The 23649-nt window shown below is 53.4% G+C and overlaps 1 protein-coding gene across 1 annotated transcript in view; it reads right to left on the bottom strand.

Annotated features, from left to right (window-relative positions):
• Window positions 1-753: 753 nt before the first annotated feature.
• Acacb (acetyl-CoA carboxylase beta) overlaps window positions 754-23649 on the bottom strand; it is an 87248-nt gene continuing 64352 nt past the window's right edge. The window contains 19 exon segments of the mRNA XM_032886835.1: window positions 754-2141; window positions 2722-2858; window positions 2979-3149; window positions 3719-3873; window positions 5430-5542; window positions 5931-6108; window positions 6682-6817; window positions 7870-7966; window positions 9144-9240; window positions 10246-10366; window positions 11035-11178; window positions 12199-12309; window positions 14094-14214; window positions 15629-15726; window positions 17729-17998; window positions 18112-18234; window positions 20527-20682; window positions 21437-21640; window positions 22696-22851. Of these exon segments, the coding sequence (XP_032742726.1) occupies window positions 2015-2141; window positions 2722-2858; window positions 2979-3149; window positions 3719-3873; window positions 5430-5542; window positions 5931-6108; window positions 6682-6817; window positions 7870-7966; window positions 9144-9240; window positions 10246-10366; window positions 11035-11178; window positions 12199-12309; window positions 14094-14214; window positions 15629-15726; window positions 17729-17998; window positions 18112-18234; window positions 20527-20682; window positions 21437-21640; window positions 22696-22851 (2715 nt within the window). The 3' untranslated portion in view covers window positions 754-2014.

The raw sequence follows: 23649 nt of genomic DNA on the forward strand, positions 1-23649 counted from the left end.
AAGTGCCATCCCTGTCCCCATCACAAACAGCCTTGGGTCAGCACCTCCTTTCCTAGGTATCTGGCGACACAGAGTGCCATTGTAGGAAAACTGCTTAGACTGAGCCATCGGAGGATGAGGTTGTGGCTCCTCCTCGAATGAGGGAAGGCATTTTTAAAAACGAACAACATGAACAGGATCCGACGGGCCCTCTGGCTTCAGGCCTGGCTTGATTCAGGCATCCAAAGATTACCGATAGGCCTGGGCCTCTCCCTGCTTCCCCGTGGGAGCCCCCTCTGTGGGGCAGCTTCTCTCTGCCCAGCAGTGCTGGGGAACGCTGATTGGCTGGGGAAGACGCTGGGTCAGAATAAAAGTAGTAGTTGATATTTGAGAGTCGAAACTGGGCAGTCCCTATGAACGGCTCAGTGGTGGGAGGGGACGAGGGGACAAAGTTCCTGTGCAGGGACAGCCAATTCCCAAGTGTATATCAGCAGCCCGGGCATACCTCTGTCATAGAAGGAAGGTTCTGGGTTTGACAGTCAAATAGACTGGACGCCTTCCATCCCATCCTGTGTGGCTGGGGGCAAGTGTCTTGACCTCTCTGAGATCATGCCACCCTGGTGATGGAAAGAGATAGGGACTGGAGCGAAAGCTGCCTGGGCCTCCCTCCAGTGTTTGAAAGAGGGAGATTCTGAGGGGAGCTGAGAACCGTCTACCCGCTCCGCCAACTGGGCAGGCTCTTCTGGTCTGCAGAGTAAATCAAGGCCAGAGAACGTCCTTCAAAAAAATAGTTTATTTTGCAGATCTCCCGGTAGCCTCTTCGGCGCACCCAAGTGGTCAGGGCAGCCCCGAGCGACAGTCTAGGCTGTCCTCCACAGCAAAAGGACCTTGCCCAGAACCCTTCATCCCCCAGAACAGCAACGTTTCTCCACTCGCCCCAGGCCCCCTCAGCCACCAGGGCTGCCCTTGGCTGATGGCGGGACATTTCCGTTTCAGCCTGGTTTGCAGATGATTCCCTGAGTGTCTGGGACCTCAGCCTGAAGTGACGCTTGGTGTCTTCAGACGCACTGCCCAGAAGGAGGAGCGCAGATGGATTCCCCAGCCCCGGTCATGGCACAGAACAATGTCTCATTCAAGGCCCTCATGCTGCGGAACCTGCGAGTGCTGGGGAAGTCTGTGAGCAGATCCTGGGTGTTCACAGCACAGTCCTGGGTCACTGGCCCAGAGGAGCCGTGGTATCAAGGCACAAAGTGAGGAAGTGGTTCTGGGAGGGGCGGGGGCGGGGCAGCCTCCGAGCTCAGGCAGTAGGGCACTCATGGTACCATGTGGGTGGCCAGTCTGCAGGAGGCATGGAGTGAAGTCCAGTGCTTGTTTCACTTGGGAAGAAAGGGCTTACAGAGCCCCGGAGTCCGAGGCAGTTGGTCTCTGCCAGCCATGGCGGATCCAAGCCTCCTATCCATTCCCCCTGTATCTCTGGAGACTCTCTAGTGGGACAGCCTGTTCATAAGATGGCTGTCCTGCCTCACTGGGGCCACTTGAAGAACAAAATGTCATTTTATTCTCTTGAGAAAAGAAAAAAAGGGAATCATTTTTGCCCCTGCTTGGATGCCTAGAAGTCTAATAAGCCTCATTACAAAAAGACGTTTTCTCGGGTCTCATCTGGCGTTTTCTTTGGCTTAAACAGGGGCTGAGTGCGAACCACATGTGTCTTCTGATCAGACAGGGAGCACCGAGACACGATCCCCATCCCAAGCCAAAGGGGGGAAAAAAAAAACACAGAACGTGGGATGCCCCGTTCAGTTTGCCTCAGAGAGGCAGCCAGTTATTCACTGGGACAAACCCTGAAGTCCCCAGGTGAGGAGAGGCTGTGCCCACCTAGTAGGAACATGGGAGCCTTTTCTCTAGGAAGACGCTGGTCAGGAACCAGAGCTACACTGTGTAGCTCCAATTTTCCCAAAATTAGTCCTGGCGTACTGTGAAGGCCTGCCGCGCAGCCATTCCCACCGTCCAGGGTCCTGGGGATGGCCAGGGTTGCTCAGTGGGAGGCTGGGCTCTCCGTGGTAGACAGCAGCTGAACCACCTGCATCCGCTCAGCGGGCGTGAGGTGCTGGCTCAGGTATGCCACACAGTCCATGGTCACCTCTGGGTGTTCTTGAACTAGGCTACAGGGAAGGAGAGAGTCAGGTGGGTCACTCTTGCCATCCAGTTCAGTGTTTCCAGGCGTCCTTGTCCAGGGCACCTGGATGCTCTCGAGTGGACCAGAGCCCAGAGCTCTGCCTTCCTCTTGCTATGCTCACATAGGGAATGGGGTGGGAGGGTGGGGGGTAGACAGTCCTGCAGGTTCATGGGATTATGCCATCTCTCAGGGTAGCATAGCCCTTTCTAGTCGCTGGTTGTGTGGTATGATCTTAGGTGTGACACACCCCTGAGCCCCAGTTTTATACCCCAAGCAGGCTCCCAATTGTCCCGTGAGCCACCTCCTTGGAAGCTATGGAAAGACTGGGAGGGAAGTAGCCAGTACCCTCAGACCCTGGGTGTGTGGTAGGGTTCTAATCAGCCGGGTGCTAGCCAGGATACAAGTCCCCACCTAGACCCAGCTCTGCTCTCACACGGGCTGGCCACAGCTCTGTTGCTGGGGTATGAACCCCTTGGGTTGTTACTTCACACTCCAGGCTGGGCCTGATCCCAGAGCACTGTGGCCGGCCAGTGAGCTAGAGGTTGGCCACGGGCACCGTCACTCACCTTTGGATGGTTTTGAGGACAGAGTCCCGCTTCAGATAATTGATGTTCTCTCGGATAGTGGAACGCAGGTTGTCCCTGGCTGACCAGTGCTGTTCCAGCCACTGGACCACAACCTGGTTGCTGTCCCACAGGTAGGCCTGGGGATCGATGGATACAGTCTACCTCAGGTGGACATGCTGCTGCAGGGGTGGGGGGCAGCACCCCTGGGCCCCCAAGCGCCTGCATGCCGCAGCTCCCCTCTCCCCGCTCAGGCCCACCTTGACGGCGCCCTCGGTCTCCACAAACCAGCGTCGCAGCATGGACTGCGTGTGCTCGTGGCTCAGCTCGGGGCTGGCTCGCAGAATCTCCTGCTTCACCTGTGCCTCCAGCAGCAGCCGGCGCAGCCTCCAGTACAAGTAGGTGCGTGTGGTTTTCCATTCCAGCACATCCTGTGGACATGGCCATCTGAGCATCCACGGAGGGGCTGGGAGAGGCAGGGCACTGCCTCGACCGTGCCCCAAAATGGCTACCTGGCTCCTACCCACCTTATCCTAGAAGCAGGGACGTCCAGTGTAGGGGGTCATGCTCCTATCTAGGGCAACACAGAGCCGGGCTCTGCAGGACCCCATGGTGCTGGGCAATAGGCTGAGAATGTCCTCTGAGCCAAACTGGAGTCTACATTGACTGGTGCCTTCGCAAAACTCAACCTCAGGCTAGTTCCCACAAGAAAAACGGGCATGGGCCAGTGGGCACAGGATGCCCTCTTAGGAGCAGGTCATGGGCCACTGTCAGCACAAACAAGGCTTTAAGCCTCATCAAAGGTGCAAACCGAACAACCATTTGCACACACTTAAGTGACTCTATCCTTTCCAAAGCCCAGGCCTCCCCGAGTTAAAGACAGAGGCTGCTGCTCCTGCTGAGATACTCAGACTGAGCCGTCCAGACAGCGTTCAGAGCCCTCGCTGGGCTCCATCCCACACGCCTATGTGGTCCTCTGTGTCGGGTGGGGGACCCTTACAGAAATGATTCCCTTCTCCAGCATGTGGCCCGGCGTGTCATGCAGGTCGGCGAACTGCACTGCCACCTGGTGGTAGATGGGGAGCAGCAGGTCCTCCCGGGCCTTCAGCTGGCTCTCCAGCTCTTTCCGGTCCTTGTCAGGGAGCTGGGCTGTCCCTGCAGGTGAGCAGACAGATAGCAATTCAGGACTTCAGGGGCTGTGAGGGGTGGCCATGTGGGGCTGCGGTAGATTTTCTTTTCTTTTTTTTTTTTTAAAGATTTATTTATTTCATGTATAGAAGTACACTTTGCTGTCCTCAGACATACCAGAAGAGAGCATCAGATCCCATTACAGATGGTTATGAGCCACCATGTGGCTGCTGGGATTTGAACTCAGGACCTCTGGAAGAGCAGTCAGTGCTCTTAACCTCCGAGCCATCTCTCCGGCCTGGGGTGGATTTTCTTGTTTTTGCTTTTCAAAAGCCATGAAACTAGTGGCCTGACCTGTGAGAGTCCAGGCTGCAAAGCCAATGCTGCTCCTAAATCAAGTTGCCTGGCATCTTGGAAATGCACTCACAGCCCTAAGACAGCATCTGGGTGAAACTCAGCCTCACTCCAGGTTTCAGCATAGCATCAGCTCTTGTCTTCAGACAGATAATAAATAAGATAATAAATACAGCGGGATACGTTAGCTTATGCCACAGTTCTGCCAGGGCAGGATGGGTAGTAATGAAGACAACACTGTTTAACAAGGAGGTCCACACTTAGAATCCTAATAAGGGGCCAGCGAGAGGGCTCGGTGAGAAAGGGTGCCTGCTGCCAAGCCTGATGACCTGAGTTTGATTCCCGGGACCCACGTGGTGGGAAGAGAGAATGGACTCCTGCAAATTGTCCCGATATCCACACATATGCTGTGGATGTACACACACACACAGAAAGAGAGACAGACACACATAGAGACATACACCCACAGCACACACAGAGAGAAACACAGACATACACAGAGAGACACAGACAGACAGACACACACACACACTAAATATAATAAAAAGGAAAGGAACCTCGTAAGAGATGCTTTCTGACACAATGCCAATTCTGTACAAACCCAAGTTACAAAGGTGCAAACCCAAATCCCAGAGGCCCTGGACCTCCAGATGTTACACGCTGTGACAAACGCATGGTCGTCACAGTTACAGACATCACTGCCACACCACATCCGGGGAATAACACCAAAGAAGGGAAGCAAAGCACTTGTCAAATAAACTCCATACAGTGTTTCTCTCTGGCTGGGGATCCTAAAGGGCCATTATCACCTCCCCTCGGGCCCCACAGGACTCCGCCGTCTCACGCTCTGCATATGTTGCAGAGTGCTGACTACGGGATCACAGGATGAACACCCCTCACTTCAAACGCTCCGGAGCCTGAAGCTCTGAGCACAGATAGCCCCGAGGATGGGATATGGTCAGAACACGGCTCTGAAAATTAACTTCATGTTTACCTCTGAGCCCCTCGCCCAAACCATCTCACGGAGAACAAACGGAAACACTCCCAAATCCCCGCCACCTGAGACACTTCCCGGCCAGTGCTGCGGGTTTCGGGTGGAAGGAGCATATTGCAAATGTGGACTGGTTTTGGGGTTTCATGGTTGGACATAGGCGGGAGGATGGGTGCCTTTGGCGACCTTGGGTTGGCACCTGTGTGACCTAGGGGTGGCACCTGTGCGACTCACTTACCCAGCTGCCCCAGGAGTTTCTTGCACACTGGGTCAATCCTCCTTATGGTCTTCACCAAATCTTTCTTCCGGAACTTAATCTCCACAGTGCCCTCGGGCTCCAGGACACCCCCCCTGGACAGAGGATGGGGGAGGGGCTGAGCACAGACACCTTAGGCCCCCAGCCCCCAGCTCTCTATGACTCTGTGTGTGTGTGTGTGTGTGTGTGTGTGTGTGTGTGTGTGTGTGTGTGTGTTTGTATCTGTGTGTGCATACCTGTAAAGATCATATGGGTCAATGTCGGGAGTCCACCTTACTTTTTGAGGCAGAGTCTCTCGCTGAAACTGGAGCTCACTGATTGGCTACACCGACTGGCCCGCAAGCTCCAGGGATTTGCCTATCGACGCCCGCTACCATCAGGGCCAAGGTTAGTGCACACCGCACGTCCGGCTTCCTACCCTTGTCTGGGTGCTGTCCTCTGGGGCCCTAGCTAACGCTGCAGACACCTAGGCGACACACTCACCTGCTCTCTTTGTCTGCGTACATCTCTATGCACAGGGGGTTGATGCTGGAGTCGAGGACAACCCAGGCGCCCCCTCGGAGTTCGGCACCGGGAGGGATATAGATGAGAACCGGCTGCTTGAACAGACGGAGACTGTCCACGATGTAGGCGCCAAACTTCAGCATCTGCTCGTACATGTCTACAAAGCGAGGCCTGCTTAGGGGACTCGGGCCCCGGGACGCACCCACAAAGCCTACAGCCTTCTCAGCCCTGGGCTCCTGAGGGACTCAAGGAGAACTGGGGGCTGATCCGGGGCTGGCTCCCTTCCTCAGTGCCCGTGTGACCTTGGGCAGGCTGTGTCTCCATCTGTGAACTCAAGCACGGGACGCCATCTTCTGAGATGGCCAAGCTCATCCACCTATCTGGTACACACAGCCCGGAGAGCAAAGGTCCCTCTGCTCTGCCTTATGAGATCCCTCCAAGTCCCCCCACCACACACGCACCTCCTATGTGGTGACACTGCAATACTGTGACAGCAGTGTGGGACCAGTGCATGGGACCCTCACTGCGGTTCTCTCTCCACGCACAGAGGAGGGGTTTGGGGATGCAGAGGGGTCACCCAGATAAGCCTCTCTCCCACCTGCCCCGCCCTTCACATGAGGTCACCACCTCATCTATAAACCAAGCGGTTACTTGACCAGCGGCTGTGGCTGTCGAGAGACACTGCTGAGGTGACAGGGGAGTGACGCGCAGCACAAAAGGGTTGACTCACCTTTCATGCCGCCCGAGAAGCCTCTCCAGTTTGCAAAGATCATGAGAGGCAGATGCTCCTGGTTGAAGTCCCTGATGACCTGAGCCGTCTTGAAGGCAGAGTCCGGGAACCACACCTGGCCTGCCTGCTGGATGATCTGTGCACAGAGTCACTTAGGTCACACACTGACCCTGGGACGGGGGGACAACAGGGCCAGTGATCACGGCTTTGTCCTGTACCATTTTATGTCAACTTGACACAAGCTAGGGCGGTCAGAGAGGCGGGGACCTCAACTGAGAAAATGCCACCAAGAGATGGGGCTGTAGATGAGCCTGTAGGGCATTTTCTTAGTGATTCATGGGGGAGGGCCCCGCCCAGTGTGGGTGGAGCCATCCTCTAGGCTGGTGGTCCTGGGTTCTATAAGAAAGCAGGCTGGGCAAGCCATGGTGGGGGGCAAGCCATGGGGAGCAAGCCAGTAAGCAGCACCCCTCCATGGTCTCTGCATCAGCTCCTGCCCCCCTCCAGGTTCCTGCCCTGACTTCCTCCCGTGATGAATAGTGATGTGGAAGTATAAGCTGAATACCTTTCCTCCCCAAGTTGCTTTCATCATGGTGTTTTATCACAATAGTAACCCTTACTAGGATATGTACCAGAGCCAGGGCTCCCTAGAAACCCAAAGCTTGGCACTACCCTTAGGACATCAACGGGTCCCCTATTCTCAGGCTTAGCCTCACAACACAGAGTTGACGCCTCATTGCAGCTTCTGGGAGCAGGAATAGAGCAGAGGTAGGACTGGGCACCTTTCTCCTTTTCCATTTTTTTCTTTAGAATTATTTATTTCATGTATGTGAGTACACTGTTGCTGTCCTCCTCAGACACACCGGGAGAGGGCGTTGGATCCCACTATAGATGGTTGTGAGCCACCATGTGGTTGCTGGGATTTGAACTCAGGACCTCTGGAAGAGCAATCAGTGCTCTTAATCACTGAACCATCTCTCAAGCCCTGGGACTGGGGACCTTCACCACCCTGGGAAGAAGCCTGGAATATTGGAATATTATGTATCCCATGGAGATATGGTAGGGAGACAGGCAGAGCCCCCAGACCAATCCCTACTTGAGGCCTCTGCTCTCTGAAGCTCCTCTGAACTGGATGAAAGGATCTACTCCTGTCTGCAGTGGTTGTAGTGGTCATGGCTCCTGGCCCCTTACCTTGGCCTCAGAATCCAAGTTGGCAGGGTCAGCAGGGACTGCCATCTCCACAGACCGAGTCTCCACGGCAATCACCCCTACAGGGATGCCCCCCAGCCTGCAAGACAAACACACACAGGCTCAGTGTTGGGCTGCCTGCAGGGCCTCAGGGCCTCAGGGTCTACCCAGTCTGCTGCCAGGCGTGTCCAGGTACAGACAAGGGCTGCACGTGGAATGAGCTAGCTGTAAGGCAGAGGAAGGGGCAGCACCGAGTTGCTAAGAAGCACGCAGAGCTCCCTGCTAGAGTGAGAACAGGCAGAAGGTGCCAGGTCCACGGGAGCTGTCTGTCCTCAGGCCTCTCCTGCTCCCAGCTTTCCTCAGTTGCCTGGTGTTCTCCATGTAGGGCTGAGGTAGTTAGCAGTCATGGACTTTTCCCTGTCTAGGTTGACATATGTGTATTGGTGTCATCTTTGTTCAGCTCGCGTTTTTATTTTTACTTTAGTTTTGGAGTCTGTGTGTGGTGGGTGTATAGGCACACATTGTGAGGGCATGCATACATGTGCATGCATGCATGTACACATGTATGTGGGCATGTGTGTACATGTGTATATGCACGTGTACATGTTCATGCGTATATGTGTATGCATGTGTACATGTTCATGTGTATATGTGTGTGGCATGTAGGCATGTGTGGGCAGGTGTGCACATATGTGCATATGTGTACTCACATGTGAATATGTAGTATGCACATATGTGGACATGCATTGTGTACCTGTGCATGTGTATATGTGTATACGCGTATGTGCATGTGTATGTGTTCACATGTACATGTGTGTATGGCATGTAGGAGTGTGTGGGCAAGTGTGCACACATGAATGTGCATGCATGCGCATGTGTGTGCACACCTGTGAGGGTCCATGTATGTGTGCACATGTGTGTACCTGCACATAGAGTTCATTGACGGCTGTCTTCCTCTGTTATTCTCTTCCTCATATTATGATACAGGGTCTGTCATAACCTGGAGCTCTCCACCTCAGAGTGGCTGGCCAGAGCGGCGCTGAGAATATGCTGCAGCACCCAGCTTTTCATGTGGGTGCCAGGGATCTGGACTTGGGTCCTCCTGCTGGCACAGCAAACACTGTGGCTTTTTTAGCTATCTCCCCATTCCCTACGTGTGCCCTCACATTCAGAAAAATCTAAGGACCAAGAAGAATGGGCCCTGGCAGCCCTGGCCTAGCGCTGAGAGCCTCCGTGCCTGGTGAGCAGATGTGTTCAGCCCACCCCTGCCGAGTTACCTTGCTCGTCCAGTCACCACAGTCTGGGCCCAGGGTGCCATGATTTCCTTGAAACTGCCATGGTCAAAGAATCCACTCTGCCAGGTCCCCTTCAGAGCTGTGGGCAGAGGAATGGAAACCCTGCCTGAGGCCTGGGGAGGGGTATACTCAGGGTAGGGTCTACTGCTGAGGCCTTGACCTTATAACAGGCCTGCTATTCCCTTCTCCTGAAGACCACACAGAGTCTAAACCTTTACACCAAAAATAACCCTCCAACAAAACCATGATTACAAAAGCTACATCAAGGCGGGAATTCGTTTCTGAGGGTATGCCAACTCCAGCTGCTCCCATAATGCCAGACACGCTGACGTCCCAAACACAGCCCCAGACTGCCCCTCCCCAGAGGTGGCGGGGTTAGGAAATGCCTTCTTCCCACAAGGCAAGATTCCAGGAAGGGACCACCGACCCTGGAACCTTATTCTGGCCCACTGGCTACAGCTCAGTATCCCTGAGAGGGAGCAGGTCTCCCCATGTCCCAGAGAGACATACTGGTGACATCTGCACTGCAGTCACTGATAGGTGGGGCGGGGAGGGAGGGGAATGAAAATGGCCGCCACTCTAATAGCTGTGCTTCATTCATGGCTGGGGGTAGGGATCAGGGTTGGGGTGAATGGCTGCCATTCCCATAAAAGCTGACAGGACAGGCAGCAGGCGACTCAAAGGACACAGCAGAGGTTTGATGCACGTGTGTGTGTGTGTGTGTGTGTGTGTGTGTGTGTGTGTGTGTGTGTGTGTGTGTGTAAGAAGCCAGTCTCCCATTGTGATGTCTAGCCAGGTGGGGAAAGAGGCAGGAGGAGGAGGGAGGTGAAGTCACTGAGTACTTTAGGGAGGAAAAACCTGGCAAGCCCTGACCTCTAACCCTTGGCTCCAGACACTGAGCTGTTTCCAACCAGTATTGGTCTGTGTCCCAGGAAAAGCACAGAGTCCAGTCTCCCTCCACACCTGAGCTCACAGACACCCACCCCCTGCTGAGAAATGTGTAAACACTTCCATCAAATCAGCCCTTTGCGGTAGACCCAGGAAAGAACTCCAAGTCTGGGGGGGTCAACGCTTTGAGACTTACTTGGGTGAGGCCTCCCTGCAAGCAGCCACCTGGGGTCGTAGGGAGCTTTGGTTGGGGTGAATTCAATTTCCCTGTCGATGGGGTCAGAAGGAGTGATGATGGGGACTGGGCTTTGATTGTCCTAGAAAAGAAGGCCCGAGCGGTCCAGGTTGGTCCAGGTCGGTCCCTGTGGCATCTAAGTGCTTTCCCTCTGTGCCCTAGTTGAGCAGCGGTGCCTCTCACTGGGGCTTCCAAGCCGCTGCTCCAGCTAGGAAATGACAGGCTATGACTGTCTGTGTTCCTCCGAGACTCAAGAGAGACCTGAGTGTGCTGAGTTCAGACAGAGTCTGGGAGCCACTCCTTCTCCAGGCGGCAATTGAAAAAACTGAGGCCCAAATGCCTACCTGGTCACGACTAGTTAGAACAGTCCTGTGCAGACTATTGATAACTAATCAGTATAGTCCAGGGGAGCCTTTGGAGAGGCCCTGGGCATCACGCCCCCTCATCACCATGGTAACACACTTCAGGAAGATGGGGAGGCTGCCCAAGGACTGTTCCTGAACAGGAAGTCAGGAACGGGTAAAGGCTGACTGTGAGATCTGAGGCTCACTGTTGTCCAACATCACCCTTTTCAGAGGATCAGCAGACAGCATCCTTATGCCTGTATGTCCTTGCAACACTTCAGAGCCTCCCCAGTAGCAAAGGACAAGGCTGCTAGGTATCAGAGAGGGAGGGTGGGAGAAGCCAGGTCCGCCCTACCACCGTGAGCCTACCCCTGCCCAGGCTTCAGGCCGCCAGGGAATATTGCACCTTTGGTATATATGACAGCCATTCCAGAATGGTGCAGACCCCCTCGAAGTCATCTGGCACCGTGACGTGGGAGATCCCGTTGGTGTGCATGATCTGCACACCGCCCAGTTGGTTGTTGGACGTGTAGACCTCTCTTCCCAGGACCTGCTTCGACACAGCACAGTTAGCAAAGCCACTCCATCTTGCTCTGGCTGCCTGTCAGAATGACCTGGAAGCTTCTGAAACACTTGCCAAGCAGGTTATACCCAAACCGATCCCTTCCGGGTCTTCAGGGGGAGTGACAGACACTGGCGGTCTCTTCGTCTTTAAGAACTCTAGACAATTCTAAAATGCAATCTAATTTGGGAACCTGAGATCTAGGCAACTAAATGGTTCTGGCTTCAGTCTGTAATGGGTCTACCCAGGTGCCACTGCAAGAACCACCCGTGGGGCGTCTTAGTGGGCTCTGAGTGGACATTAAACACGGTGAGTCCACAGCCACGTCAAAAATCCTGCAGGAAAATCCTGCAGGTGGCAAAACAAGCAGGTGACAGAACTTTAAGCTCAAGGGGAACTGACTGCAGGCGGGCCAGAACACAAACGTTCTACCCCCAAAGCAGAGGAGATGCAAAATCGCTTAGGAGGCTTTTCTCGGTTTCCGGTAAAGTGTGATGGTGCTTTAATAACATTTTTAATGTAAGCTGGAGAGTACATTCCAGGAGGACGGGTCACCAGGGGATCGGGAATCTGCAAACTGATAAAAACAGGGTTCGCCTCTGGAATCCACAGTGGCTAGGCTGTGGTGGTTTGAAAGAAAATGGCCATATTGGAGGTGTGGCCTTGTGGGAGGTGTGGCCTTGTGGGAGGTGTGGCCTTGTTGGAAGAAGTTGGTCACTAGGGGTCAGCTTTGAGGTGTCAGACACTCAAGCCAAGCCTACTGTCTTTCTGTTTCCTGATGTCGAACTCTCAACTACCATTTCCATCCGTGTGCCACCCTGTCTTCCCGCCATGACAATAAGGACTGAACCTCTGAACCTGTAAGCCAGCCCCAATTAAATGGTTTCTTTTATGAGTTGCCATGATTATGGTGTCTCCTCATAGCGGTGGAACACCAGCTAAGACAGCTGCCAAGCAAGACGTGACCAGTTCCCCACACCACCCCTCCTCTGGCCTCGCCTGCAGCACCTTGTTGAGAGCACTGGCTCCCGTGAGGATGATGTGGGAGTTTTCCACCTGGATCACCCGCTGGCCCAGTCTCACCAGGTAAGCCCCGATTCCAATGGCGCGGCAGGTCACCTGTGGAGACACACACACACACAGAGGGGCATCTCACTGTGTAGCCATAGCTGGTGGAACTCTCTAAAAGAGATCCTCCTGCCTCTGCCTCGGCCTCCCAGGTGTTGGAATTACTGGCTGGAATCTCGTTTCCTTATGGCACCGGCTCCAACTCAGCTTCTGCTATTATCTGCACATTAAATGCTCCTCAGAGGCCCCGTTAGATGTAGTAGAGACTCTAAGAGGTGGGCCCTGTGAGGGTCCCTAGGAGATGAGAAGACGGTCACCAGGAGAACCATGAGAGCCCAGCAGCTTCCTCCACCCCTGGCTGCCTGGCCCTCTCTGAGCAACCACACTCTGCCTTACATCCCCACAAGAGGCTCAAATCTTCAAGACCACGGCGTCTCCTGGCCCCTATGAAACCCTAAGTCCAAATTAACCTTTTCTCTTTATAAACTGAGTGCGTCCTGTCCCTTTGTCATAGTCACAGGAAGTAAACCACGTGGTTTGTATCTGAAAAGAAGGGGGTCAGTCAAGAAGAGTATTAGGAAGCCAAAGGCATGCTCCGGCCCCTGCTGGTGCTGATCTAACCAGCAATGGCCTCAAGAATATGTAAGAACCGAGCCATGGTCTCCTGGGTTTCTGTTTGGTTTTTGAAACGGGGTTTTGCTCTGTAGCCCAGGGTAGATCATCCCCCCATCCCCTCAGCTTCCTAAGTGCTGGGACTGCAGGTATAGACTACCATGCCCAGCTCGCCTCACCTTCCTGGTTTGGCTAATGAGCTGTGACGGGTCCCCGGGGCAGTGAGTATGGGATGCCCGTGGGGATGGGGTGGCCTGCCCATCCTAAAGTCACATAAAGCTGTCCAACATTCGACACCTTTATTCCTTTACTTATGACATTTACATTGATCATGTTAATGTATGTGTAATGTATGTATGTATGTATGTATGTATGTATGTATGTATGTATGTATGAATGTGCTTGTTGCAACATACACATGGAGGTTAGAGGGCAACTGGAGAGAGTCCGCTCTCTCCTTCTGTCACGTGGGTTTCAAACATGGTACCAGGTTAGGAGACTTGGTGGCAGCCATCTTTGTCGAACATACCTTCTTGTTGGACATCTGTTTTTAAATTTAATTTTGTACTTGCTTTTGAGACAGGGTCTGGAAACCACAGGGTCTTGGCTGGCCTAGAACTTGCAGCATAGACCAGGCTGACTCAACGTGATTCTCCTGCCTCTTCCTCGGCAAACCAGAGACACAGACTTTGGACATCTGTAAAACTGATTCGGAACTGGGCTCTGTGAAGTTACAGTTTCAGGGGCTGTTGTCTGGACAAACTGCAGGTGTGCCCAAAAGGGGAAGGCCAGGAGTGGCTGGTCCCAGCACTCAAGAAGCTGAGGCAGCAAGGATCCCGAGTTCGAGGCCAGCCTGAGTTATTTAGCAAGACCAAGTCTCAAAAGAGAAAGGGTGAGCTTGGGGGATGGCTCAGCCAGAAAGTCCTGCCAGAGAACCATTAAGACATGAGTTTAGATTCCCAACGGCCATGTAAAACTCAGGCAACACGGCAGTGCTTGGCTGCAACCCCAGTGCCGGGAAGCAGAGGCTCCTGGGGCTCACTGGCCAGCTGTAACCATATGGGCAAGCTCTAGACTCAGCGAGACCCTCTGTGCCCCCAAAACCAGGTGAAAGGCAACGGAAGAAGCTGCCTGATGTTGACCTCTGACCTCACGTGTACACAGGCATGCGCACACTCACACAACAGGGAAGCAAAGGAAGGAAGAGACCGGAAGGCGCTCACCATGCTGATGGTGACATTTTTTTCGTAAGCCAGAGAAGCCTCTCCTGCAATCATGCCCGAGCCCCGCAGGTTCTCCACACCCAGGCTACTGTCCTTCCCGATGATATCCACGATGACGTACCTGCAGGGTTCAAACATGACTGAAGTCAGGCTCCTCTCAGAGCAAAGACAACAGGGAGTGTATATTTCTAGGAGGTGGGGGGAGGGGGGAGAGGGAGAAATGGGGGAAAGGGGTGGGGGAGGGAAAGGGGAGAAGGGGTGGGGAGGGGAGGGTAGGGGAGAATGGAGTGGGGGGGGGGGAATGGTGGAACAGGGCAGGGAAGGGGGGTGGGTGGGGGAGGGGGCGAGCAAAGACAAACACTGGGACCCAAAATGGTCAGAGGCAAAGTGAAGACTGGGCTCAGGACCCTGGGTACTATGCTTCCAAAAGGTAGATGTAGACAATGACCGTTCCCTACTAGACATTCGTAAGACACACCCTATCCCACATCCCATGGGAAATTAGCTTAGCCTTTGCTCTGTGGAGAGAATGACCTTAGTTCACAACCGATCAGCCAAGGGGTGAGACACACTGGCCAGCTCCCGTTAGAAAGTCACAAATGTTATCATTTGTGAGTCTATAGGAGAAGGTTTTGCTGGCTGCATTTAACTGAGTTTCCCAACTCGTTTCACTGTGAATTTAAAAATGCTTCACGGGGGTGGGGGTGGGGAGGGTTGGGGATTTAGCTCAGTGGTAGAGCGCTTGCCTAGCAAGCACAAGACCCTGGGTTCGGTCCCCAGTTCCGGAAAAAAAGAAAAAGAAAAAAAATGCTTCACAGGTCATTTACATTCTGAAAAGTCACCCAGAGAGTCCTGGCTTTGTCTGATTCCCCTTTGTTCAATTGCACTGGGGAACGCAGCTGAGAATTTGTGACATTCTCAAAGCACAGACCCCCACTGAACACTCGATCTGTTTGGATAATTGGGCCACAAGATGTGAACCTTTGGCTGGGTGTGGTGGTGCACAGCTTTAGTCCTGGAACTCTGGAGGCAGAGGCAGGTGGATCTCTGAGTCTGAGGCCAGCCTGGTCTGTGGCATGAGTTTTAGGATAGGCAGGGCTACACAAGAAAGACACAGAGTGAAAGAGAAGCAGAGACGAAGAGACAGATGGGGGGGCAGGGGAAGAGGAGGGAGGGAAGGAGGGGAGGGAAGGAAGGATGAGGGGAGGGAAGGAAGAAGGGAGGGATGGAACAAAGGAAGGAGGGAGGGAGGGAAGAAGTGAACTGTAAAACCGACTCTTTCCCTGCATGAGCTGCTATTCTGAGTACAGGATACATCACTGCAGGTGTGCAGCACCTGCCTAGCACATACAAGGCTCAACAGAGGAAAGGAGGAGGGAGGGAGAACTGAATCCCTTGGCGGTAACCAGGAAATTGTCCCAAGTGGTTAAGTTTTTAACACCGCACGTGGAAGCGCCCCCTACGGGCAGCGGAGATGAACTGTGACTACGCCAGAAAGGGAAAGGAGGAGAAGTCAGCATCGACACAGCGATTACCTGGACTCGCCTTCGTCCTCGATGTGTTTGCAGTGCACGGAGTTCTGGGAGCTGATCTGGGTGTAGTCTTGGGGCGTCAGGTACAGGTATCTAAATCCCTTAAAAACGCACTTCAGTGAGCCTCAGATCGCGCTCTGTGGACTCCACAGCCACCAGATGTTCCAAGGTGTCAACGCCATCCAGGGTGGCTGTGGACAGCATCAGCTGTGCGGCCGCACACCTCAGGCTCACAACACAAGCCAACCACCGCAGGGCTACCCTGAGCTTCTCTCTTCCTCACACACAGCCTCACGCCCTGTCTGGTTATGTACTGTGTAGGGAATGTGTGTGTTCACGTGTGCACGCGTGTGTCTGCGTGTGCAGGTTGGATAGCCCACATGAAGTGCTTCCCATGTAAATCTGACTTCCGGAATAGCTGCTTCTACTTACTGAGATAACTGGGGGATGGGGCTCAATCACGTGCTGTAGATGCCTACCTGGTACAGCAGCCACTCTCAACCCGTGGGTCATGACCGTCGGGACACATATATGTCTGACTTTGAGAACTGAGGGGTGGCTCAGTAGCAAAGTTACAGGTGTGAAGTAGCAACAAAAATAAATTTGTGGTTGAGGGTCCCTAGGACCGTCAGAAATGTGTGTTTTCCAGTGGATGTGACCCACAAGTTGAGAACTGCTGGGCTGGGGGCATAACCTATATAATATACAACCCAGAGATAGCCTATATGTAGCCTACATGTAACCCTATAACATACTGTCATGATTCTGTGTTTTTACTGTGACCCATCCCATGAGATCAGGTGTGGGTAAAATTTGCTATTTTAGGGATGAGATTAGTGCCCAAAAGGTTTCAAATTACACAGCATTTTGGATTTCAGATGCTTAGACTAAGAATGGAATAAAGATCTATATTTTTCAACAAAAATGGGGAATTAATTTTCGACTCTCAAGGTATTATTTTTTGTTTCCTTTAGGGAAACAGTGTCACTGTCTGGAGACCATGTTCTGTGTGAGAGCGACTGTCCCGCTATCTCACGTCAGGGCTGTGTGTTTACAGCGACAGGAGACAGGGCTGGAGAGGACGGGCCCCTGGAAGCTTACTTGCTGGCTGGCCTAGAAGCCTTGACGGATCCCAAGCTGAGGAGGACCTGTCTCAAACAGAAGGTTGAAGGACACCCAAGGAATGATGCCCGAGGTTGTCCTATGACCTCTACCTACATGTATACACACGTACACACTCAGAGAGCGCATGAGGACACACATGCACCCTCATGTGCACACACACATAAACACAGTGCACCCTCACATATGTACACACGTATGCCCTCACACATGCATGGGCACATACACACATGCATACATGTGTGCGCGCGCACACACACACACACACACACACACACACACACACACACACACGGGCACCCTCATACATGCACACATACATGATCTAAGGCCTGGGTGTGGGACATTACTCACTTTGCATTCTGGGTACAGGAGGTGGATTTAGAAGCCGGCAAATGTCACCTGCATACCTACAAGTTTCTCATTGTCATGCCCCTAAGGGGTTCCTGCTAACCACCATGCCCCACAGCATTTTGTTTCTTGGTTTTGCTTTTGTTTTGAGACAGGTCTCACTACATGGCCAGGCAACCTTCAACTCCATCCTCCTGCCTCAGCCTCCCGAGTGCTTGGACATGCATGTGGCACTGTGCCTGGTTCTGTGAACCTGAGTTGTACATCTGTACCCTTTCCCACGGTCTCTCGGGAACCTTGACACCCTGCCGATGTGACGCGGGGTCTGTGTCTTTTACCCGCATGGGGTCAGAAGGGGTTTAGATTTTGAAGATTTTTCTTTCAGACTGGCATATTTGTGTATAACGGGATATCCCAGGAGGTACCAAGTCTAAACTCAACATTTATCCATGTTGCCTCCCACACAGTATCTTTGGGTTCCCATGCTCTGACTGAGACTCAGCAGATGGGGTCAGGTGGGACTTTCTGTTTGGGATATACTGACACTCAAGCATTTCAGATGAGGGGCTTCTAGGTTAGGGATGCTCTGTGCAGGGAAGCATCACGCCGCCACCTGCACTTCTGACGTACTTTGTAGGGATCCTCGGGGTCCACCCACGCCACTTGGAATATCTGCTTGATCTCCTCGGACAGGCCCAGACGGGCCCCGCTGTTGGCTGCCAGGTAGATTTGGGGGATGCCCTCTGTCCGGGCCATCTCCGACGCCCGTAGATACAGGAAGTCCTCTCCTATGCCAAAAGAGCCGATTTGGAAGGTGATGTCATTGCCAATGACGATAGCATCCCGGCCTTCTGGATACTCCGGGGTCTTGAACCTCATTTTGAAAACCACCATGCCCACCTGGGAACAAGACGAGGGCTAAGCAAAACACCTTTGGTTCTTCCCGGTGACATCTGAAGTGAGCTGACCCCAGTTGGGCCCTGCCGGATCCCTGCCTCATGCCCACCTCCTACCTCGTTACAACCAGGAAGCCGGTTCATCTCCACCAGCTGGCCCTGGGAGTCCAACACCAGCTCTGTGTATGTCAGGATATCTTTGGGGTACTTCTCTGGGGAGCCCCACAGTTTAAAGAGAGCCTGGGGGAGGGGGAGAGGAAAAGCTTGGAGTCATGGGTAGAGAAGTACTGCCTTCCCCGGTTGGAGGTAATTGATTAGAGCACCGGGTCTTCAATCACATTCCCTGTCCCCTTCCCTTTTGAGATGGACAGACAGGGTCTTTTCTCCCCTCCCCTCCCCTCCCCTCCCCTCTCCTCCCCTTCTCTCCTCTCTCTCTCTCTCTCTCTCTCTCTCTCTCTCTCTCTCTCTCTCTGACTGCCCCCTGCCTCTGTCTCCAAGAGCTCAGGATTACATGTGAACACTACCTGCCTGGCTTTTTTAAGGTCAGCGCCGTGGAGATCTGAACTGGGCCGTCACGCCCATGTGACAAGCCTGCTACCCATCGAGCGACTTCCCCAGCCAGGGCATGTTTTTCTAAGAACTGACTCAGCTCGGTACCAGAAGAGCTCAATAAGAGAGACTTATGGTTCTTCCAGAGGCCCCAGGACCCACGTTAGGCACCTTGCAACTCCCCAGAACTCCAGTTTCAGGGGCTCCAACACCCTCTGGGCTAGGCTGGCACCCGAATTCACACAACGTGTGCAAATAAACTCGGCATGCACACGTGCACATGAAGAACGGAGACAGCCCTGTGTCCCCACGTATGTGCCTGTGTGCCAGGGGAGTCAGATGCTGGGTCTGGCTGGCATGTCATAGATGGGTGATACTGGATCTCCCTTATCTCTGCCTTTCTACATGCTCTAAACCAGGGGTTACCCAAACCTTTCTAAGGCTGAGACTGTTGGCATTCTATCTAAGCTCCACCCCCACAGTTACCTGGCAACAGCCAGGTTTGCCTGACACTATATAAGGGCTGCTTGTCCCCTCCTCATTCTCTTGCTCTTGCCCTCTTCCCCTTTGTCCCTTCTCTCCCCATCCCCCCCTTCCCTCCACATGCTTATGGCCGGCCTCTACTCTTCTCCTCTTCTCCTCGTCTTCTCTCATTAAATCTTTCCACGTGGAACCATGTTGGGTTGGTGTGTTCTGTCTGGACGCGAGCTGAGATTTCTAACTCCAACAGCAAACCTTGAACACAGTTCCTCAGGCTGTGATTGACTCCCAACCATAAAATTATTTTTGTGGCTACTGCTTAACTGTAATTTTGTTACTGCTATGAATCATAACGTAAATATCTGATACGCAGGATACCTGACATCCGACCCCTGTGAAGGGGTTGTTCAGACCCCAGACTGAGAACCGCTGTTCTAAATGAATAGTCAGAAAAACCCAATATTATTTTCTTCCGAGACGGAGACTCACTACACGGGCAGGCCTCCAACTCCTATCGAGTGATGCCCCTGTCTCAGCCTTTCAAACAGCTGAGACTACAGGCAGTTGCCACTGCACCTGGCTCCCAGACATTGTCTAAGGGTAGGGCTGAGATTCCTCATAGCCAGTTTCTACTGCACCGGTGTCAATCTCCTGCATCGGAACACATGGGACTAACCAGAATGTGTCCCTGGGGAGATGGCTCATTCTTTTTTCCCTGTACTATTTTTTTGTGACCTTGATTCTCCAGAGACTAATTGCCTTAAAGTAAAGTGTACACTGCAAACACACACACACACACACACACACGTACCGCTTCCTCTCCGGGGTCGGCCTGGCCTCTGAATGGGGCCTAGGCAAGCAGCAGTTAACATACAAACAAGCAAACAGATCAGAAGTAGGGGCCGGAGGTCAAGGCACAGGGAGCAAAGTGGGGTCCTCAAAGCCTGAGGACCAGGGTTCACTCCCACAGAGCTGAGGAGATGGAGCCTGGGGAAACCCTGAGGCTTGCAGACCGGCTACTCTGGTCAAACTGGCAACCTCCAGGTTAACAGAGAGACTCTGTCTCAAAAAACAGGATGGAGAACAAAGGAAATAGCTGATGTTGACCTCTGGTCCATACACACACATGCACACATGTGCACACGCGTGCACACATGTGCACACGCACACACGCACGCGTGCACGCACGCACACACACATGCACACACACACACACACACACACACGCACGAAAGCCAGAAGCTTGAAATGGTGCTTTTCTTCCCCCCACCCGATTCCCTTTGTATCCCAGCTTCCGTCGCACATCACCGAACAAGATGAAGTTTGGTTTATCTGGGGAGAAAGTACCATGAGGTCAGTCATTCCTGCATGACTTGGTTCTTCCCGGGAAGAACTCATCTGGAACGGGTCTCAGAAACATAACTCAGGACAAAGGATGGGTTCCCGTGGGAGGAGGGGAGGGGCCCCTCGATGGCTGTTCACATCTGAGCCCGCAGGACTTACCTGCCTGAACATCTCTGGGAAGTCGTACATATAGGTGGTCCCCAGGGACTGCGCCTGGAATCGCTTGGCCTGGAGCAGATCCTTGGTGACGTAGGGCGTGTTGATCAGCATCCCGTGCAGGCTCCCTTGTTTGTTGCCGAAGGAATGAAACATGATCTGGACGGAAAGGAAGAAAAAGGGAGGGGGCTGGAGAGGTGACCCCACTAGTTGCTCTTCTGGTGGACCTGGGTTTGAGGCCCACCTCAACCTGAGTCCTCACAATGAAAGTTCAGTGGAGTGGCAGGTCCACGGTGCAGACCTTACACCCTTTGCCATGTGGCAACCGGAGCAGGATGGGCCTGTGGGAGACAGAGCCCACCCCCAAGGAATGCAGACAGGAACCATGGGGACCCGTGTGGGGTCTATTCCAGCGATTGGCCAGACACCCGTGTCACTTTACAGTTCAGGTAGCACTCTTGGTCAACTGAATCGTGTCTTAGGGAGAAGCTGGGTCAGGGTAGACCTTATCCAATATTTTGTTCTGTGCTACCTTGCAACTTAAGACTTTTGAGTCTCATAATTTCAAACTTAAGAAGCACGCGTGTACACATATGCAGACACACACGTGTATTTATACACGCATGTACATGTGAAATAGTCTGGGGTTCATTTACAAAACTCGTTTCTGCAAGGTGTTTGGGGGAAGCACTTTTCTCTAGCGGACCAGTGGCAGTGAGCTCTGCCTGGGAACTGCCACATACTCCACTTCCCACCGGCAACAGGGCCACAGGATGGACCCTGCCATGGGGATCTGCCTAGGAGGACAGATGGAAAAATGCCACACCCACCACACCCTGAAGCTATCTACTGGAGGCCGCCATGATCCAAGGCGAGTCGAGAGGACGCAATGCCCTGGCTAGCACGCCCTTACGTTTCCGGATCTGGAGTCGGTCACTTCTTTGTAGAGGCTGATGTCCAGGTAGTAGCCGGACTCATTGGTGATGAAGAGGCGAATGGGGACGGCACAGTCCGAGGTCGTCTGACGGATGTTGATCTTAACTTCTGCCTGCAGCACACGGAGCTTCCACAGCCGACTGCCGTAACGCATGACCATGGCACGCACCGACTCCTCGATCTGTGGAGAGGTGCGGCACCATCACGGCCCAGCCCACACACAGGCGAGGGGACAGTGAAGTCTGCAGGAAGCGAGGAGCCCGGCAGCCGACACGGACTATTAGTGGTGAAACACCGATGAGGACGGGACCCAGGGCCTTGGGTATGCCAGGCAGGTGCTCTGCCACTGAGCTACACCCTCAGTGACAGGGTCACCAGTAATAGAACCTGCCCATGTGTCACCCTATCTTTCTGTGCCTCCCAGGCTGTCACAGTTTTCTTCTGGACTGGGTGGAGGAGTCAGGCCAGGGCATCCCCATGGGTCCTGTGAGTCCTACAGATACCGACATCTCTGGTTCCAGAGTCAGCATAATTAAGGTTGGTCTACTGCAGCGCCAGCTTGTGTACAATGCCCCAGCCTCAGACCTTAGGCTCTCCCCTGTGCCGGCAGAGCCTGGAGTTAGAGGGGGCATAAACTCTGCCAGGGATTCTAGATACACGCGTTGTCTGAGCCCAAGCATCTGGACTGACTGGAAGGTCTCTTCTCCCCTGACTCTCAGCTAACCACCTGTTCATCCTTTTGATGGTCTGTATATACTCAGCCAAGGGAATGACACTATTAGAGGCTGTGGCCTTGTTAGAAGAGGTGTGGCCTTGTTGGAGGAGGTGTGGCCTTGTTGGAGGAGGTGGGGCCTTGTTGGAGGAGGTGTGGCCTTGTTGGAGTGGGTGTGTCACTGTGGGCATGGGCTTTAAGACCCTCATTCTAGCTGCCTGGAAGTCAGTCTTCCACTAGCAGCCTTCAGACAAAGATGTAGAACTATAAGTTCCTCCTGCACCACGCCTGCCTGGACACTGCCAAGTTCCTGCCTTTGTGATAATGGACTGAACCTCTGAACCTGTAAACCAGCCCCAATTAAATGTTGTCCTTATAGGAGTTGCCTTGGTCACGGTGTCTGTTCACAGCAGTAAAACCCTAACTGAGACAATCCTAGAACTCGGGCCTGGAGGACCGGGGACCACCACCCCAGAGCAATGCAGCATGAAGACCCATGGGAAAACACACCACAGTAGTACAACCTTGAGTGGGTCCATGATGACCGTGGGCACGAAGTTGAGGAAGATGTGGTTGCAGTCGGTGCGCACGCTGGTGTTGTTGAACGCCACCTCCAGCTCGTCCATGGCTTCCAGCAGCAGCCGCTCCCCTTCATTCTGCAGGTACTCGAAGGAGGCTTCCTGCCAAAGGGCGAGGAGGCTGCCCTCAGCCAGAGGCCTTGCCCAGGCTCGTGTCCCCCTCCTCCTGGTGGGTCTGGTGAGACGGCGGAACCTTGCTGAGGGCAGGAGGCTGTGCACCCCGCTCTGTACCCTGATGCTCGGACATCTACACTGTGGCCTCAGGGTATGCTTGGGAGTGGGGGGGGGGCGGCTTGCTACCAAGCCTGACAGCCTGAGTTCAGTCTCCAGGTCCCACACAGTGAGAGTAAGAGAACAGACCCCACAATTGCTCTCCTGTGTCCATGCACATGCTGTGGCGCTCCCTCCCACCCCATACATACATACATACATACATACATACATACATACATACATACAACATACATACTACATACATATGTATTTTTTTTAAAACTTCATCAGTGGCCAATTTGATCTTTTTAAACCACTGCGCCACACACACACACACACCATACACAGTACATCCACAGACTTACCTCGTACTGGGTTTTTGTTCACATAGAGCATGGTCTACAAGCGAAACCACAATTGTTCTGAGTGTCTCACCCACACTGGTTCAGACCTTCCATTCCACATCGGGATGAAATCACCTCTAGAAAGACCATCTGTAGACCTGGCCCCTCCACAAGAATTCTTGGTCTCTTTTTGTTTATTTTTGGAGGCAGGGTTTCTCTGTGTAGCCCTAGCTGTCCAGGGACTCTGGCTCTAGAAAGATTATCAACTCACTCTGGCTGGCCTCGAACTCGGGGATCTGCCTGCTTCTGCCTCCTGAGTGCTGGGATTAAAGGCGTGCGCCAC

This window comes from Rattus rattus, chromosome 16, assembly GCF_011064425.1.
Source record: "Rattus rattus isolate New Zealand chromosome 16, Rrattus_CSIRO_v1, whole genome shotgun sequence".
NCBI lineage: Eukaryota > Metazoa > Chordata > Mammalia > Rodentia > Muridae > Rattus > Rattus rattus.